The 18,661-nt window shown below is 45.2% G+C and overlaps 1 protein-coding gene across 3 annotated transcripts in view; it reads right to left on the reverse strand.

The window, feature by feature from the left end:
• Positions 1–18,661, reverse strand: part of LOC141785979 (interleukin-1 receptor accessory protein-like 1) — a 167,587-nt gene that overhangs the window by 96,770 nt on the left and 52,156 nt on the right. For all 3 annotated transcript variants that reach the window (XM_074664646.1, XM_074664644.1, XM_074664645.1), the window contains exon 3: positions 5,638–5,917. In XM_074664646.1, coding sequence (XP_074520747.1) covers positions 5,638–5,917 — 280 coding nt within the window. The remainder of the gene's footprint in view (positions 1–5,637; positions 5,918–18,661) is intronic.

The following is an 18,661-nucleotide window of genomic DNA, read 5'->3' on the forward strand; positions in this document are numbered from 1 at the left end:
TGAGATTGAGGTGAAAGCCAGGTGAGCTGGGGTTACACATGCTAACTGTGCTAAATGTGGAATGAAACATCAGGAGAAGCTCAGTGCAGATGTTTTCGCTCTGCATACGACGACGAAAAGTCCCCGAGGATGGCCGGCTCCACGCTGATGTATGTGGCACGAGCGCTCCTCATCATATGTTCCTGATGCGTGTTGATCTGTGCATGAAGGAGAATGCTAAAGAGCGACAGAGACATAGTCTGAATGGTGTGTGTGTGTGTGTGAGTGTGTGCTTTTACATTCAGATTGCAGCCACATTAAGGCCTCTGTCAGGAGCAGCTCGTCTCAGAGGAGCGGGGAAGTGACACGTCCTATTTGTGTGTGTGAAAGTGTACGGCGATGGCCTCTGACACTTTTAAGAGCGGCTGAGCAAATACACGACGCTGCGATGACGCAGACTGCTGAAACCTGAGCAGATGGAGGCGTTACCTCAACATATGTCACATTAAACTATCAGAAATCTTTAAAAATCCAGAATATTTACACAAATCTTAAAAAATAAAACAAGTGGAGGGAGTGTGACCTCATAAAACTCTTGATAATGAATGTACTTTTAATCCACATGATGTGAATTGGAAATAATTGTGTTTATCTGCTTCCTGTTGGCACATTCCTCCAGCTGCTGTTCCCTCTCCAAACTTTGCTAAATACCAAACTTATTAAGATGTTTGTTATGCTTTTTCTTTTCTCGCAGCACAGATGTGTCTGTCATCATCTGCATTCTGCCACATGGTGTCCAAGCTGCTCGCAGAATGTTCACAGAGCTTTCTCTCACACACGCTGACGCTCGCGATGCCAGAACAATGCAGCTCCTTCAAGAATTAATATGCAACAATCAGACTTTAAAAAAAAGCATTAATACAAAATGAAATGACTGCGCTGGAGTGTCAAACTGGCTGAGTTGAAATTTCATGAGAATACGAAGTTGGAAAAACAGAATTTTGCTCGACAACAACAGCGGCCTCCAAGTTTTGCAGCAGTAAACTGAAATGAAATGGCCAATAATCCTGGAGCAGTGTGTGTGTGTGTGAGTGTGTGTTTACTGGCTGAGGCCACTCTGATGTGGGTGTCTTATGAATATTCTGCCTCCACTGTTAAGCTCCGCTCAGGGCAATAACACCTGTGACAGACAACTGGCAGACAAAATCTCTTCCTGTGTTGTTTCACATCCTGCTCCCGGTGGAAATTAGCTCAAGAGAAACGAACAATGCTGCAGAAACAAAGGGAGCGTTTGGCCACAGCAGCATGAGGTGTTTACGCTCCGGCCTTGCAGGAAATGACAACGACAACTTTAGGTTTACGTCCAGCATACTTCCTCCTTGGTGGCGTCTTATCATCGTACGGCAAGGATCTGGGAAACATCTGGAAAGGCACCATCACCTACAGGACTTGGTTCAGGACAATCGCGCACAGCCATCCAGAAGCTTCCAGCGTGTTCCAGCCAAACCACATTCTGCACACATTACAAAAGCATGACTCCATAACAGCAGAGTCTGGGAGCTAAACTGGGCTGCAGCCAGTCCTGACTGGCAGTCCTGCAACACACACAATGAAAAGTTTTCAGCTTTGCCAATCAATGAAAATTAGATTTCATGATCATCGTTAGCATGATGATACGGCTCCGTTCATCCAAGCAGAAAAAGCAGCAGCAGTTGTTGCAGATGTCCTCCATGTCTGCAGGGGACCGGCTGCTGATGTCGGCCTGGAGGAACTACAGGCTACCCAAGCAGGGATTTCTACACTCCCCCAAAGCCAAACTAGGTACTAAACTCTGCTACAAAAAGCAACAACCTGCATCCTTTTGGCATTGTTGCTAGGCGCTGCTCCCTCTCTTTCATCATCATCTGTGATATTTTCACTATTTTTGCTCCTGTGTTTGTCTGGAGATCCTACATGAAACCATCGCTGCATAGCTTACATGTGAAATCAGCTGTAAGCAGCCTGCAGCATGCCGATGCTAACTGGTGCAAGGCCAGATGTTTCCCACAAGGCTAAAAATTGACATCGACCTGTCCTTCCATCCATCGTTAGTGGGAACATAAGATCTATCTCCAATAAGACGGACAAGCTAGCAACAGAGGGAGTACCAGAAGGCAGAGTAGCATTATGCTATTCACAGACATGGCTAAAAGAGCTAACACTAGACACCAACGCCACAATTTCCCCTCAGGGATAAATAAAGTATTTTCTATTCTATTCTATTCTATTCTATTCTATCTTCAAATGTGAGTGCAAAGCTGCAATGCATCCTGGTCCATGTAGTCATCGCCAAAATCCCTCTGCAGCAGAAAAACCTCATCCTTCCAGTCTTGTTATTTCACCCTGATTCTTTTTATTTTTAAGTTTTTCCAAATCCATGTGGAACGTTCTTGGATACATCAGTCTCTATCAACACTTGCTTTGAGACAAAAACATCATGGCAGCCATTTGTAAGTGAGACTGAATTGTTCTAGCATGCTCAAGTATGAAATGCATCCAGAGAGAGATGATTTATTGTTGTGCCGTGATTCATTCGTTCCACCGCTGAGAGCTCTAATTCCCCGGGTCCCTTCATTTATCAAAGGGTGAGTGAGGATCCTCAAGTAAAAAAGGAGAGGAGACACTGCCAGGAGCCTTATCCAAATGTGATATGTTAACATATGCAAGCGCTGATCATCTATAGGTCCCACGCCGCTGAGACAAAGCCGAAGAGCAATCCTCTGATTTGGCTGCAGTGGCTGGAAATTGAAATGAGTCACGGCAGCATAGCAGGTCGACGCGCTGCTGCTGTGTTTGTGAGACTGCATGAAGCCACTGCTGTGATTTCTTAACACGTCGTCAACAATGAGGAAAATGAGGAAAATGGAGCAGAGACGAAGGTGTGCTGTGGGCATGTGAAGTATCGTTACTCATCGATCTGTGAAGTGGCTCTGCTTAACCTCTGCCTTCGAATACCAATACATGACGTTTTCATCCATCTATCAGGACATTTCCTGCTGCTTTCGTCACTCTGCCTGAGCTTTACTTTGATTATTCTGGCTCCATGCTGCAGAGTTTATGCTAACACAGGATCATAAATCATTCTGATTTGATGGTCCCATGTGGTCGGTTCAGAAGCATTGCTGTGCACTTCAAAACTCAGCATTAAACTAAACATGTGACACACACACTTACACACATGCATGGTCTCCAATAACCTTAATCCTCCCAGGCCTTGATGCAGGCCCTTCCCCCTGTTCACAGCCACCTCACGCCGCTGCACGCTGCTGACTAATGAGCCAGTCCCCAGAAAACGCCCTTTACCTACAAGGTTAATAAGTTATTACTATAAAATAAAGCATGTGCAACTGGGCACATTATTCAGCTTATTTCTTCAACCCAACTGTTGCAAAAAATTGACAGTAAACACCTTGTGACAAATGAATGTTTTTCCCTTTTATTATTTGTTCTTCTGGGTGTTAAATTAAAGCAGCTGCTCGATTTATCTTTGCAGAGAGGAAGTGTTACACGCTCTGTTTTAAAGCTCATCAGATCAGAGCTTGTTTTTGCTTATAACAGAGGCTAATGTTTACAGCATCATACATGAGGTGGAAGTAGTTACACCCTGTGAACACACACCGTCATGTCTCCCCATGATGGGTAAATAAGTGTCGCCCCTTAATTTGGTTGTGAATGGCCGCGACTGGCTACAAAGCAGCACTACTTGTCCAAATCAAATCTCACGGCTCTACTTTCTGCATGATTACACAATAACTCTGAGCTGACTGATTGTCTACCTCCAGAAATCGCTGCCAGCCTCGCTGAATAGAGCCATGAGAATTGTTGGACTGGTGCTGCTCCTTTCTATTCACGGCGGCCGCCATTGCAAAAGAGGGACAGCTAATGGGGATGAATAGTAATGGCTAAAAGAAGCAGTGTGGTTTGTGAAACACATGGGAAGCTGTGCTGAATGCAACAAATGTCCAGCATTAAAACAGATCCCTTGGAATTCAAATGTTTTCTCATTGCATTTATTTCCAAAGCTGCTTCCAGACATTGGTATTAACTCAAATAATCCACACATGAAAAGAAATCACAACATTCAAGTCCATAAATAATGATTATGGTGAATTAAGTACGAAACACAGGAAAAAAGTATTGAACACACCATGGAAAGGCTGTATACTTTGGCAAGGAAATGCACCATATCACCTGAAATCTGTCAGTAATTATTACTTGAACTTCCAATTAGCGCAAACCAACATCAGCTGGGCTAGAGCAAATTGATGGTCCTATAAAAAAGGTGTTTTTTCACCGGGCAGTTAAATATGACACACCTCATGATGGGTAAAGGCAAAGAGCTCTCTAAAGACATTCACAGCCTAATTGTTGCTCAGTCAGAAAGATAGTCAGAAGAGTACTCAACGAGCCAAGGGCCACCCTGAAAGTGCTCCAGAAAGACTTGGAGGCAGCAGGTACGATTGTTACAGAGAAAACAATAGGCAATGCACTCCACTGCCATGGCCTCAATGGACGCTCAGCCTGCAAGACTCCATTCCTCAAGAAAAGGCATGTTGAAGCTGGTTTAAAGTTTGCTAAACAGCATCTTGACAAGCCTGTAGAATACTGGGAGAATGTTGTCTGGTCAGATGAGACCAAAACTGAACTTTTGGGCTGTCATACTACAGACCATGTTTGGAGGAGAAATGGCACTGCACATCAGCCAAAAAACACTACACCAACAGTGACGTTTGGAGGTGGAAGCATCAGGGCATGGGGTTATTTCTCATCTCATGGTGTTGGCAAACTTCATATAATTGATGGAGCAATGAATGGAGCCATGTATGGGGAAATTCGTGTTCAATTCTTTTTTCCTGTGTCATCGTAATTAATTCCACATAATCATTATTTATGGACCTGAACGTTGTGATTTCTTTTCATGCGTGGATTATTTGAGTTCATACCAATGTCTGGTAGAAATTTTGTTTGAATTGCATCGTTGGAAATAAATATGATGAGAAAAAATTGATTTTCCCCACTGTATGTGTTTCAAAGCTTGGTGTCCTTAGAGTATATTCCTTCTTTCTGACCTTGCTCCACGTTGATGAAAACTTCTACCACTATGAGCTCCTGAGCCAGAAATTTCCTCACATTATAGAAGCCATAAATCAAACAATTGTCTACCTCCAGCATCAGGCCAGTGGAAGAAGAAGATAAAACAAGTATCCTCCCCTTTTTTCCCATCGTATCTCAGCTGCCGTTTTCCTCTCAATCCTCCTGTGCTGAATTACCGTCCATCCTCTTTCATCTCACTCTGGCTCCAGGAAGAAAGACTTGTGAGGGCCAATGACTTATGGATTTACCAATTGCACCTAATGGCTTACTGTCCCCCAGAGGAGAATAGAGAAATAATTTAGCATATCAAGAGGAGCAGAGGGCCCTCACTCTGTTAGATGATGCTCTTTGGACCAAGGACCAGAGATGAGAGGCTCCATTAGGAATCAACACAGACTGGCTTGAACGGCTCCCATGAGACTCAAGAAAATGATATTTACACTCATTATTTCCCCGACACACTGCTGAGGAGAGTTTCTGATAACAATAAAAACATTTGGTGGTGGTAAAAAGAGCAAGACTCACCGTAAAACGCAGGAATAGTACCCCACATCGTCCAGCTCCGCCGGTCGAAACCAGATGGCGTCCTCCTCTTTGCTCATTCGTGTGCCGTCGAAGCTGATGGGTTCCTCAAAGTCCCCGTGTCCTGCACTTTTGTACCACATAAGGCTAAGTCCTGCGGCCTGTGCGTGGGTGTAGTTGGCCCGGATATATCCATAGAATAAAGCGCACTTAATCCGTACTGGTTCCCCTAGAAGCACCTTGTATTTCAGGTAGTCCACCGACCAATCCGTGCAGCCTTCCACTGAAAGAAGCAGAGACAGAAAAGAAAACATGAGGCAGGAGTCGCTGAAAGAAGATCTGTAATCATGAAAAGGGTTTGTGGCAACCGGAACAGGACTTCTTTCAGCACTGGCATCCGTCTGTTGGTCTGTGCGCTCTGCCAGCAACGCTTGTATCACAATCAATCATGTTGCTCTCCATCTCCTCTTTCACCATCACACACCCTCCAAATGAAGCCACCTTTGACTGATCTTTTCCTTTAATACACAAACTGCATCTTCTGGGAATAATCTCTCTGCAGCACTGATGGTGAAACAATGAGCTGTGGTCATTTCCTGATAAACAGACTAAAACCAGGATGAAAAAAAGTGTTTTTCATTCCACTAAACCAGAAAAGGAAGCCCCCTCAGATTGTGTTTCTGCTCCTGCAGAGTAAAAGAAACACTCCTGTTAGATATCTAATAAAGCCCAGCAGCCATCAGTCAGAAAAACAACACAAATTGGATCATAACGGTATAATCACACACAGCAGGCAGGTACGGTTGGGTTTGCTTTCCACCTTTGTCTGGATTTATGATTCAGACGAGTAAGCGCTCACACAGGCCGTCTTAATAAAGGGTTTCCTGTTACTAGCTTAGCACAGCATAGCTCCTGTGAACTTGTGCTACGGAGCAGTTTTAATTAAGAGGATCCAATCAATACTACATCTTTGTTTCTCCTTCCACTGAGCGGTTATTAAATCTGCACTGAAATCTGACACTTTAGTGCAGAAAAGTTGAAAAAAGATCTTTGAAGCTAAAGTCTCCACCGAATCCAAAACAAGCTTCCTGCATCCTTCATCTTATCCGTTTTCCCTTCCTGCTCCTGACACCTTCTTTTCCCCCGCTTCACCTCGCTGCATCACTTTCCCTTTAAAAACAGCTGGCGAGCACAGCTGCCACAGACTCAACAGGCTTCGCTAATTGAGCCTCCATAAATGTTTTATTTACCAAAGAAGCAAGTCGGCCGCCAATCAGCGAGGTGCGGCGTGTGCAGCAGTTGTTGGGGGTTAGTGGGGGAGGATTGTCGGCTGGTGGGGAATTGATTTAACCGTGCTGATTTGACGTTATTGTATTGTATTATGTGGCACAGTGAGGGTCACGCTGTGAGCAGCAGCAGTTTGGGTGGGTGCCTAAGGAGCTGCAGAAAGGAGGAAAAAAAAGGGAAAGGCTTACTCTAAATCACTTGAACAGTGAAAAATGAGGCCGACATAATGTCACATTGAGAAACTTCCAGGGCAGCAGCGGTGGAGTTTAATAGCTAAAGATCCATCAGTTACCAAACACTTGCAGTGACAGACTTTGAGACAATCCATCAGAATCAAAGAGCAAAGTTCAATATTCAAATATTGTGGGGAAGGATCCATCACCGGGGCTGAAAGAGCAATTTCTCCACTTAAACTTCAGGAAAGCGGCACAGAGATGCATGCACTGCTGGTGTCTCATTTTTTCCTCCACCTCCATGAAACAAACTGATCCAGACTCAAAAACACACACCCTGACGTCACACTCTTTGATTTCCTCAATTAAAAAAGGTCGAAGAAGAAAGAGGCTCCACCTGTACGCCCAGTGACTCACTAGAAGCAAAATTTTGTGCATCCAAATGAGCAGAGTGGGTAGTGAGTGCTCTGAGAGCTACTAAACACCACAATCCTCTCATTGTGATTATGTCTGACTGTTGCTATGGCAACAAACGGGTCTACCCTGGCTTTATCAGGGAACTTGCTAATTAGTTTGTGCGCGATAATAACTTGAAGGCTTAAAGGTAAGACAACCAGAGCCAAGATGGTTTCACTTCTAATCATGTGTCCCTCATTGAGACTCTGGAGTGTTTCCAGACTCATCACCAATAAAAACCACAGGGGCACGGAGAGGGGGGGGCAGAGAGGGGATCAAACAGAGCAAGATGAGTTCGGTGGGAGTCTGACTCTGAGCTTTTCAATGATCTCAGTGCAAGTATTTAAAGAAATGATGATGAATGATGTGGAAAAAACACACCAACACTCCCGATGTGGCCACCTTTAAACCAGTTTTTGCGACCTGAACACACTCCGCCAGCCCAGACAGAAAAGAAATGGACAAATTTACCCACAAGTGCTTTCTGTTTGGCGGCCCAGACTGGATTTGGGACCAGAAAAAACACAATCAGTGCATCACTGCCAAACATCAGACAGCGCGGCTCTGTCGTTTCTTTTCCCATCATCAACACTGCAAATAAACACCCATTCACCCAGTTTCTGCTTTACAGACCAACGTTTCCGTCCTGAAAATAGCTTCTTACAGATGGTTGAGTCGGTCTGAGCACCACACATGTTGGTTATCGAAGCAGATAGAAAGGAAATACACATTTAGATGTTTCCATGTATGTGATAAAAAGAGGTTTATCTTCCAGCTATCCTCAAACCCGCCTGTTTCAGGCTCCTGACGGGGGGTTGTTGTCGCTGGTCGTGGGATTCTGCATAATCAGCTGGCAGCAAACAAACATGGTACAAAGCCTAATTGAACTCGATTAACATTTCCCTGCTCACCAGATTTCCATTCTGCTGGATCACAATCGGAGAGGGAATTGGCCAATCTGCTGAGTGATAACAACGACTCCGGCTGCTCTTCAGCTACCGCCGTATCAACGCTCAACGCGACATGACCCGTCAGAGACGAGGGGTAATTCCTCAGCCCAACAATCTGTGTGTGCGCCGGGGAAAATGCTAACTGTTATCTGTCAGTTGTGTTGGCACATGATCACAGAGCCAGTGTTTGCACGCCACTCTGTATGGAAATCGTGGTTTAATAGAGCGGCGTTCGCCGACACCACGATGAAACGGGGGGGTCTTCCATATCCAGATTTAACCAGGCCATTAAACAAAGACAGGGCCATTCGTCAGACCTGCTCTGCTTTTATGTTTCTCATGTTTGTCGCATCTGTCCAACTGTGTAAAACACACACAGCACATTTATAAAAACACGGCTCATCCTCATTCTTTCCTGTCAGCCAAACCAACGCAAGCGTGGAGCACAAACAGCTTCATGTTAACGCAGAGGAGATGTAGGCCAGGGTGGGTTTTTAAAGCAAGGTCAAGACGAGGAAGGCTAATCACACTTTCTCAAAGCGTTTCCTCACAGGGAACAGCTTCACATTTTAATTCAGCCTTCACTTTTAAATCAGCTCCAAGGGATGTGGAGCTGTACACACTGCAAATAATAACAGCATTTCTCCACATTTAGCTCGAAAACATCCCTTTTTCTGCAGATTTAGAGAAATATTTGTGAAATATATTTGCCAAATATTATATATAAATGTTGAATATTTTATCTAGACTAAATATTTATCAAATATTTCTTAATTTTAAGCAAACATTTCTGAATTTTGGGCAAAGATTTCTAAATATTTAGGTTCCTTACCCCAAGGGTCCTATCTCCAACAGGAAACTGGCAATTTACCGTACAAAATAAAATTTTGCCACATTTTTACCCTTTCTGCAAAAATTAGCTCCTCCCAAACCATAAGTGGTATCAGCTTGAAATTCGCTCACATAAAAGACTAGACCCTGCTTTACAAAACATATGCGGGACTTTGACGTTTCAGACACAGTTTTCGAATGACAAGCCCTCAAAGTCAGAGAACCCCACAGAAGCCCACCCAGCTCCTTTCATTAAAATACACAGGATTTCTCATTCCTGCCCATGCAGGCTGCCACATTTGGGCCTCTAGACAAAAAAGTAAAAGTTGTACTGCTTTAAACACACCATGGATGGATTCCTGACAAAATTTCCTACAAAAGTATCACATTTTTACACAGATTTTGGTAAAATTGTGGCCTCTGTAAGGAGTTGTTTCCAAAACTTTTGTGAATAAATTTCACCCTTCACTCTGCTGTAGTTGATGATGTCACACACTGACGAGGAGTTCCGTGCAGCTGGTCATGTGACTCAGCAGAGGGAATAATACATCGTATCAAATGTTGTAGGACTAAGACCTTAATATTTAAAATCAGGACATTCATTTATAACATTTAGATAAAATATTCAACATTTATATTTAATATTTGGCAAATATATTTCACAAATATTTCCCTAAATCTGCAGAAAAAGTGATGTTTTCGAGTTAAATGTGGAGAAATTTTGTTTGTAGTGTGCAGCTTTACAATCAGCACCCCATATAGCAGTGTATGCTAACCAAGCTTCCTCATGTTGGATTTAGAGGACATGTGATGCTAAAATATAATGAAAAAGGTAAATCTTCAGATCAATCGACGTGACACAGATGGGAACATGCATAAAAAAATCAAAGTGAGACGCAGCTCTGGGTTTAAAGGCCACCTCAATAAAGCGAAACAAATGTTATGTCATGGCGCTCTGTTTTACAGTCACATGAGAAGGAGCGCGTGTCCCTTCTGGAGAGGAGGTGATCAGCTCATAAATCGGGTTACAGGTCTGTGGAGGGGTAATCGTATGCAGATTGAGTCAGGTCACCACAGAGACTCCTGCAAAGTGTCTGTTCTCCCATCAGCACTCAAGGAGATGCTTCACCACCATTTTTCTCCATAAAAGCCGCTGCGTAATTCAATCAGATCGCCGTGCATACATTAGACCTGGCCTGATTGGATAAACACACGAGCATCTGTACACACACACACACGATCTATGAGGTGACGCGACATCAACCTTTACTTGCCCTCATGAAGTGCAGTGTCTTAGCTGGCCCATCTCCAAGCTCCCCAGAGGAACTTATCAACTTCACAGCCACGCCGACGACACAGGAAGGAGGGAGGAAAGGAGGGAGGAGAGATGTCTTGGAATCTTGACCTGCCATTTTTTTTCACCTTGTGAAAACGCTGTCGCAGCAGAGCGGGTCTCAATTAAGAGGGATACGGCTCTGATGTGTGGGAACGCTAACCTCTCGGCTGCTCGGAGATTACCTGCATGACTGAAGGATCTCGCGCAGGTTGAGAAAAGGGAATGAGTCATCAGCCAATAAAGCAATCAGGAGCTTCCCCTACACACACACACTCTCACACACACACAAAGAAAGACCTTGTGCTTACACAGAGAGTCATCTTTTGTCAACAATACTGTTGCTGTAACAATGTGGGACAGCAAATACTACAATGACCGCAGCTAACGACCATATGGAGACGTAAACGAGGTGACCACCTGGGTTGGACGAGGAACTGTACATAATCACAAAGACAGTGCAAAGGAGGAGGATTGTGGGTAGAAAAGCCAAACATCAGGTGGATTTTTAGGAATAATTTTTGTCAGATTCATTGAGAGAAAAGTGGGGCAACATCCTGTCCTGCATTCCAGGCAACCCCAGCAGCAGCAGGCACGCAGCTCACCTCAGCGTAATGTTTTTAAAATGAAACAAAAGAAGCGTGATTGAATTTAAAGACTGATATTTCTGCACGGTGACACCGGCCGCCCAGCTTATTTCATGATTGCGATGACATTTACCTCCTGGTTCCTCGCCAGCAGATAAAGCAGCTCTACCTCCGCTCATCTCGCCTGCACTTTAACTCTCATGACACTTCATCTTCATTTGTCGTTTGTCTCTCTGTCCGTGTGCCGCTGACTCCCCCTCCTCCCTGACGGCCACGGGGCCGTCATTTATATGCAAATACTCACATGTGAGCAGAGAAAAGAAACGGTTTTTCATCCTATCGCCAAATAAACACGGCCCACAATCTTTCTCCTCGTGTGTATCAGATTGGGCTCTCCTGATTGGACACGGGGTCCAGAGGGAGCGTGCCTGCTGTCACCAATCACAGGTTAAATGCAGACGAGTACAGGGGGTAGAGGGACGGTGTAAACACGTACACACACAAGCGGCGAGGTTGTTTTGGGGAGATGCTGCGGCGGAGTACAAGCTCTTCTTTGCTGTCACGGTTCATGAAGGAATCGACAATCGATACACATCATTTTGACTGGAGGAAGGGGCGCATTTACCTGTAGCAGATGCTGGATGCTGAAATGCTGAGCCCAAACCATAACCCTAACCTTGCCAGATATATCGGATCAGATGCAGGATATATCAATATCAGTATCTGCCGATGTTGGTCTTTTTTTTTCTTTTTAACATATCGGCCGATATGTAAAAGTCGGCCGATATTTGCTCATTAGCTGCCGCCATTTTCAGAGCATCTTAAACTATCTTTCAAGACCCAAATAATAGTGTTTTCTATGACTATGTAAACAGCAAAACTACCTCTGAACCCCTTATGACATCATCAGCTGTGTGGTTTCCATGGTTACGGGAGCATAGCTCTGTTCCGAACCCTAAGCTGACATCTTCAGCTGTGGTTTTCAGTGTGACATATCATCTCCATTCATTTCAATGGGCAAAAAAATGTGAAAAATGCTGAATATTTTCAAAAGAACAAGTGTTAGAAATGTGAAATGTAGACACACGATTCTCCTGAACATGCCGAACATTTTTAAGTTGAAACGGAGAAAATCATGAGAATTTGTAGGAGAAGTAGCGAGCCAAAAAAATAAACATAAGAATGAGAAGTGTTTTTATTAAGTAGAGATACTTTGGTAGATTTGATTGAAAACTTCATGAGAGCGAAACCCGTCAAAGCAGGATGTGAATCAGCCTGTTTGTCTCTTTGTACGTGATTAGCCTTGTTTTCCTTTTCCTGCTCGATAACACTCGTATCAAATTCGTCATTCAACACTCCAAACCAAATCTGACAAAGTGTCTCATCATCCCATCGGATCATCGGCGCGAGCGTCTTTGGCACTGACTTTAAAAGAGGTGATTATGTCTTTCTGATTCTCCCGGGCTACAAGGACTGACTCGTATCCATATGCTTCCTCTCAGTTCGAGCGGCTTTCAGGGGACCGTTTGACGAGGAACAGATGTAAAAGTGATCCTGTTATGGCAGGGGTGTCTCCTCCAGAGAGAGCACTATATAATCAGAAAATCATCCTCCTGTTCCCAGAGGCCCCGCTAATCCTCTCCTCCAACAAACAGCCTTTGGAGGCGTCAAGACACTCAACATAAACAATACCCACTCCTGAAAAAAACACACACCGAGTGCTGCATTGCAGACATGACTGCGCACATAGGACGAGAGAGTGGATAAGACATTTTTCCACTCACTCTCACCCACCCACACAGGTACAAAATACACACAGGGAGCACACACTCGCAGTGAGAGAAAACGGGCCACACACACAATCCTCGCTGCCTCCGCTGGCAGCCCTGTCAGCCTGTTATTCTGTGCTGTATCATGGCAGTGTGGGTGCGCTAGGCCGGTGACTCAGACCCTCGCCAGTCCACTACAGACACCGACACACCATTTGGGCGTTGTGCTCTGGTGCCCTGGCGAAATGAGCGTTGGTGAAAATAGAGCGTGCCCAGATGGATAGTGAAGCCCTGTCACATCAGCCTGTGCACCAGCCGTCTGTGAAATGATAAGATGGCGAGAATATGTAACAAAGCAAGCAGCGGGCGCCGTCCTGATGGGCGCTGGTGTCAGCTTTCATACGTCAACTCTGACCTTATTTTTTTGCCCCTCATTTTTTCCCACACTGTTAACCAGCAGCATCATCAGAGCATCATCCCTCTCCGCCTTTGTTCCTCTCCTCCGTCTCAAAGCTGTTCACTTCTCAAGCAGAGGAGTGGGAGGGCGACGGCGGCGGTTCAAAGAGGGAGGAGGAAAATGATGATGGAGGAATGATTCAAGCTGCAGATTACAAGGACAGTAAGGTGCCCAAAAGTCACAGGAGTGAGGATGCCAGGGCTGGAAATCACCGTGCCATTGGCAATCACTGGTAATTCAAGCAGAGTGGACGGTGAGTCAGTGTCTTCAAGGTCGAGAAATGTTTAAAAGGAGGATTCAGAGGGAGGTGAGCTGCAGAACTTGTAGCTTTCACTCAGTATGCAGAAGCACACACACACACACACACACACACACACACACACACATACGCACAGAGGCAGCCAGGGATCCTGGGAAACCTAGTGGCCTGGAACAAGAGGAGAGCCAGAGCTTCCCATTAGAGGACATTACTGTCAGAGACTGGAACGAAAACTACCTGCTGTACACTGATTACCAACCCAACTCCCGCTACAATTCAATTACAGACTGGGTGATATGATGCACGGCGCTCATCCTCTGTGACAGAGGCGAGGACAGCTGGAGGAGGAGACGCTTTTTAAAAACGCCGATGCAGGTTTGATTTGGAGACGTGATCGTACAACAGAGAGGTGGCACTTGCTGACCTCTGAAAAATCCAGCAACCTTCATCAGGATGCATAATTAAGGGTCAGGTTGTTTGGTTGATGTTTTGCTTCTTGAATCGGAGGAAAAGTTGTCCTGGTTTGGCCTCTGATGGCCGGGACAGGAAGTCAAACATGTGGTATCGCTCACACTTTCCAGAAGCGGTTTTGCGTTTTCTCCCACAAGTCAATCATTTCCATTTTCCCTGCAGACGGACGATGACTAACAGTCTCCAACGAGCCACTTTAAAACAATTTTACCTCTGGGAGGAGATTCTCCTGACATTAAAACTCCAATTATCAAGCAGACTGTGGAATAAAATCACATATTAGCTTATTCAAAGTGTAAATCTGGAACGCCAAGTGAGTCATTTGTCGCAGCAGTGGAGCTGCCAGCCTACAGATAATGAATTATTAAGTTGGTCTGAATGTAAACTGCTCCAAAATCTCTCACAGAGGAACTCAGTGAAAGGAAGCACAATGGGCAGGATTATAAAAATAATATGGTTTTAATTTGGAGTTTTTTTCCCGCTTTGTGGACAATAAATAAATAGAAATAATAAAAAAGAATTTTATTAAAACACAGCGAAAAGGGAGTAGTTGTATGTGGGTCAGCAACACTTTCAACTTTGAAACTAATTAAATAAGAGATGATGGTCAATTGGAGCTACTTCCTGGTTATATAACTCTGCAGCGTGCACACAAACACAACACACACACAACTCCCCTAACACACAAACTGCAATCCCCTCCTCCCTCCGCCAGCCGCCTGATAACAAGCAGTTCATTTTCCTGATTCCAAATAAGCCGTCCTTCTGCTCCAATTAGACGCTCAGAAGAAAGTCATTACTATGTGCTGCGTGCACCCCGTCCTGCACCCAGAGTTCAGGGAGGGGCCGCGTGGGGTGAGGGGGGTCCTGGGTGCCGAGGTGCAGAGCGCTTTAAAAATGAATTCATGCACGGTGTCAGCAAATTAGAGCCTTAATGCAAATTGAATTTACAATAAATCCACCTCGAGCGGCTGCAGATGAAGGAAGAAAAGGAGGAAGAAGACGGGAAAAAGCCAAGAAAATGAAAATGGAGATCCTGGCACTACGAGCAAAGATTTGCATATTCATAATTAATTAAACTGGGGTTGACTTCTTCAGATGGATGACCGTCTGAGGGGGAAACCAGGGAGCCGGTGGAAGTGGAACAGTAATAAAAAGGTGAAAGAGAAGGTGATTTAGATTTCCAGGGGTGTAATAACGCCCGTGATTTAACTCACTGGCTCATCAGTGCGAGGAAAGATTAAGAAAAGGTAAAAAAGAGACGCTCACTGCGTCAGCCCGTCAACAGCAAAACAAAAAGGATCCAAAGCGCCGCAGTCACAGACTCAGCAGGCTTGTTAGTGAGGAGAGCAGGTTCAGGGAGGCAACAATGGGGTAATCCAATACAAACAAAGTATCCGCAGAGGTGGTGGAGTACGCTGAATTAATGCAGCCGCTCCTCAGCTGCTCAGACCGACGCTCTCATTTGGTAAGTGCTCCCGCTGCAGCCCGCTCCATGTGGGCCTGCAGAGAACAGAGGCCTTTGAAGGTGTCACCAGCTCCCCCCTCCAAAAAAAAAAAAACGCATCAGCAAAGTAAAAAGGATGCTTTTCTTCTTTCCAACTCTGTCGGATTATGATTTGTTTGTAGCTGCAGGAAAAAAAAAGGTTGTGGAGTTTGGGAGCTGCAGAGGACGAGGAGTGTGTAACTCCTCCCTATGTGTGTTAGGCGTGTTAGCTGGCACCAAAGATGGAAGATGATGCAGAAACATCACTAAATATATTTTTTTTAAATTATCTTTGCAATTTTATCCTGTCAATTCATTTGCAGATTGGACATATTTTGGATTGGGTCGTTGTCAGCTGGAAACTTTGGTTGTTAATCGAAAGAGAGTCATGCGCCGTGTTGAAAGCACATGTGACCGCTCCTACTTCCTGGACGGCCTAAAATAGATCATCAATATCACAGCTTGTTACGAGGATGTGGACTGAACCCCCTTCCTTTCTCGTTCCTCCTACCTCTTCGTCATCCCCACCCACCGCGCCGGAGGCAGAGGAGGGGGGAGGCAAGAAACTCGCTCCTGTTACATCATCACAACCTCTGTATAATGTGCTGCCTGATCAAAATTCATGTATTCATCCCGCCTTCCACTCACACGGATCGCTGAGGAAAGAGGCGACTTGTTGGTTTATGAGGGATCACCCGTCGGATTGAGCCGGGGTGGACGCCGGGCGAGGAGGGTGAGGCTGATGGGAGAGGAGAAGGAGGGCGCCCTGGGTAATCGCCGGCCTGCCTGTTTAGTCATGGTTCTGGTAATCTGTGGCGACCTTGGCAGCTGCCGGGCTGGCTGGATTTCCGCAGTGCTGCATTAATATGCACGCAGTCAGAAGATGGGCTCTCAGCCTGAGTCTGACTCCCCCTTTCCCCCCTCCTCCCCCTTTCATACATTACTGGCAGCCGTCTCTCTCATCCATTTAGCTCACCTCTTCCCATCCTGTCTATAAAAGAATCACAGACTCCTGAATTTACGATGGCATCTCAATCGGGGCCGGTGTCAGATTTTGGCAGGCTGAAGGCTTTTTAAGGTTATTTTTATGGCATTTCTGCTTTATTAGATAACGTGCCGCCGAGCACGGAGAGCAGGAAGAGGAATGACAGAGGTCTTTTGTCAGTCTGTGATATTTATTCCTCTCCTTCTGATTGCATACATCATTTCAGGGGAAATCCTTGCCTCTGAGAGAGGTCAGAGGTCACCGTTTCCTCCCTGTGTTTTCTGAAGGACACCGGAGCAGAAAATAAGAGCTGCTTGGTTGAAATACAGTCCTCCACTTCTCATTCCAGCACACCGCTCCCTGTGCTGTTTGGAAAACCAGAGGCAGGCTTTCAGACGAGTGTGACGGCGGTTTAAAGCTGCAAACTTTCAGGCTCGCTGCAGAAAGAAAGAAAGAAGACAGTGTCCCCCTTAAAATACTGACGCTGCATTTCTTATTATAATTTCCCCTGCAGAGGGAAAAAGATGACAACTCGCCGACCACATTTCATTTGCAGCAACTTTAAACTCAAACAGACTGACAGGAGAGGAGCGCAGACGGAGGTGTGACTGACATACGGATGAAGAAAGTCCCCGAGTTGTTTCGTTTATAAGCGCGGGCAAAGAACAAGAAGCGGCCTGACGCTTTGTCTGAGTCTCATCATGAATTTCATTCACCTCATCAGACCTCTTCAGCCTTTTTTAACTGCAAGAAAAATCTAATTCAATTTCTGAATGACATCCTCTTCATCTCAGCAGGGAAATTAAGACTTTTTCATGGCTCTTTTACAGCCCAAAGGCGTTATCGTGCTCCTTTTTTTTTGGTCCAAAGTCTGACCAAGGGCACTGCCTCCTTGATTTTCTTGATTACTGGCGGAGGAGGAACAGTGGAGGGAGGAGGGATGAGATGAAGCAGATTTAAAAAGAGAGGATGTGTTGAGAGTGATTCAGGAAGCTTCTGAGAGCAGCTCTGAGCAAGGAGGAGACAGAGACTTTGACCTGAGTGAGGAGGTGGGGTTGACCCTGTTGCTTGGAGTGACGCAGTCTCCTGGAAGCTGTGATTGGTTGGTAGAAAAAGCGAAAAGATGACCCACCTGTGGGTCAGGACTCAGGACTTTGGGGATGACTGTTCTGCCATGAAGGAAACATACTCCATATTTTGTCTCCAGGAGCTGAAAAAACTGGCACACACATACAAAAACATCCAAATCCACGCTCTGCACTTGACTTGTTATTTGCTGCGAGTTGAAGCAGCATCTCCCTGACATTTCTGAGGAACACGCCGAGCTTCTTCACTCCAGTATTTTAAGATGATAGATAAGCAGCTGGAGCAGCCCACCAGGACACAGGATTATTTAAACCTGCAGGGACTGATTTGCTGAGCAGCGTCCTTATCGAGGTTGAGGTCACACTCCCAGGTCGGGGCGCCTGTTCCTTCATTGTGAGCTGGATAAAAGATTTCATTGGATTTAATTTTAGAAACTAACGTTTCTTTCTCTGGAGAACTTTCCCACCAGGGGCGCGGGAGCTGTAATGAGGTCCTGCAGTGCATTTCATTTTCATTCCTTATCCTATGAACCTTATAAACAGCTCCTCAGATCAACACATTGACAAGTGGCGCCGGCAGTAATGACTTCTCTTTTTTTGCTGGGATTAATCTGTCTTGCCGAATGTTGGAGGAGATAATTAACTGCTGCTTTCATCTTCATTTTAACTGGCATGTTCATTAACAAATTTCCCGTATCCGGTAAGAAAAGAGACCTAATGTTTCTGTTAATGAAAATAAACAAATAAATTGCTCGGTCCGGAGGCAATCAAGTTGAGGCGAGTTTTCTGGCAGGGTGACAGGTATCAAGGCGTGCAGAGCCGGCTTCATTAGCCGGAATAGGGCAATCATGTAAGGATCATGCGGGCGGCGCGGACGTAATGATCATGATAATGTCAG

The sequence above is a fragment of the Halichoeres trimaculatus genome, unplaced genomic scaffold (assembly GCF_033239565.1).
Source record: "Halichoeres trimaculatus isolate MK-OKI-2021-1 unplaced genomic scaffold, fHalTri1.1 fHalTri1_scaffold_24, whole genome shotgun sequence".
In the NCBI taxonomy this organism is placed as follows: domain Eukaryota; kingdom Metazoa; phylum Chordata; class Actinopteri; order Labriformes; family Labridae; genus Halichoeres; species Halichoeres trimaculatus.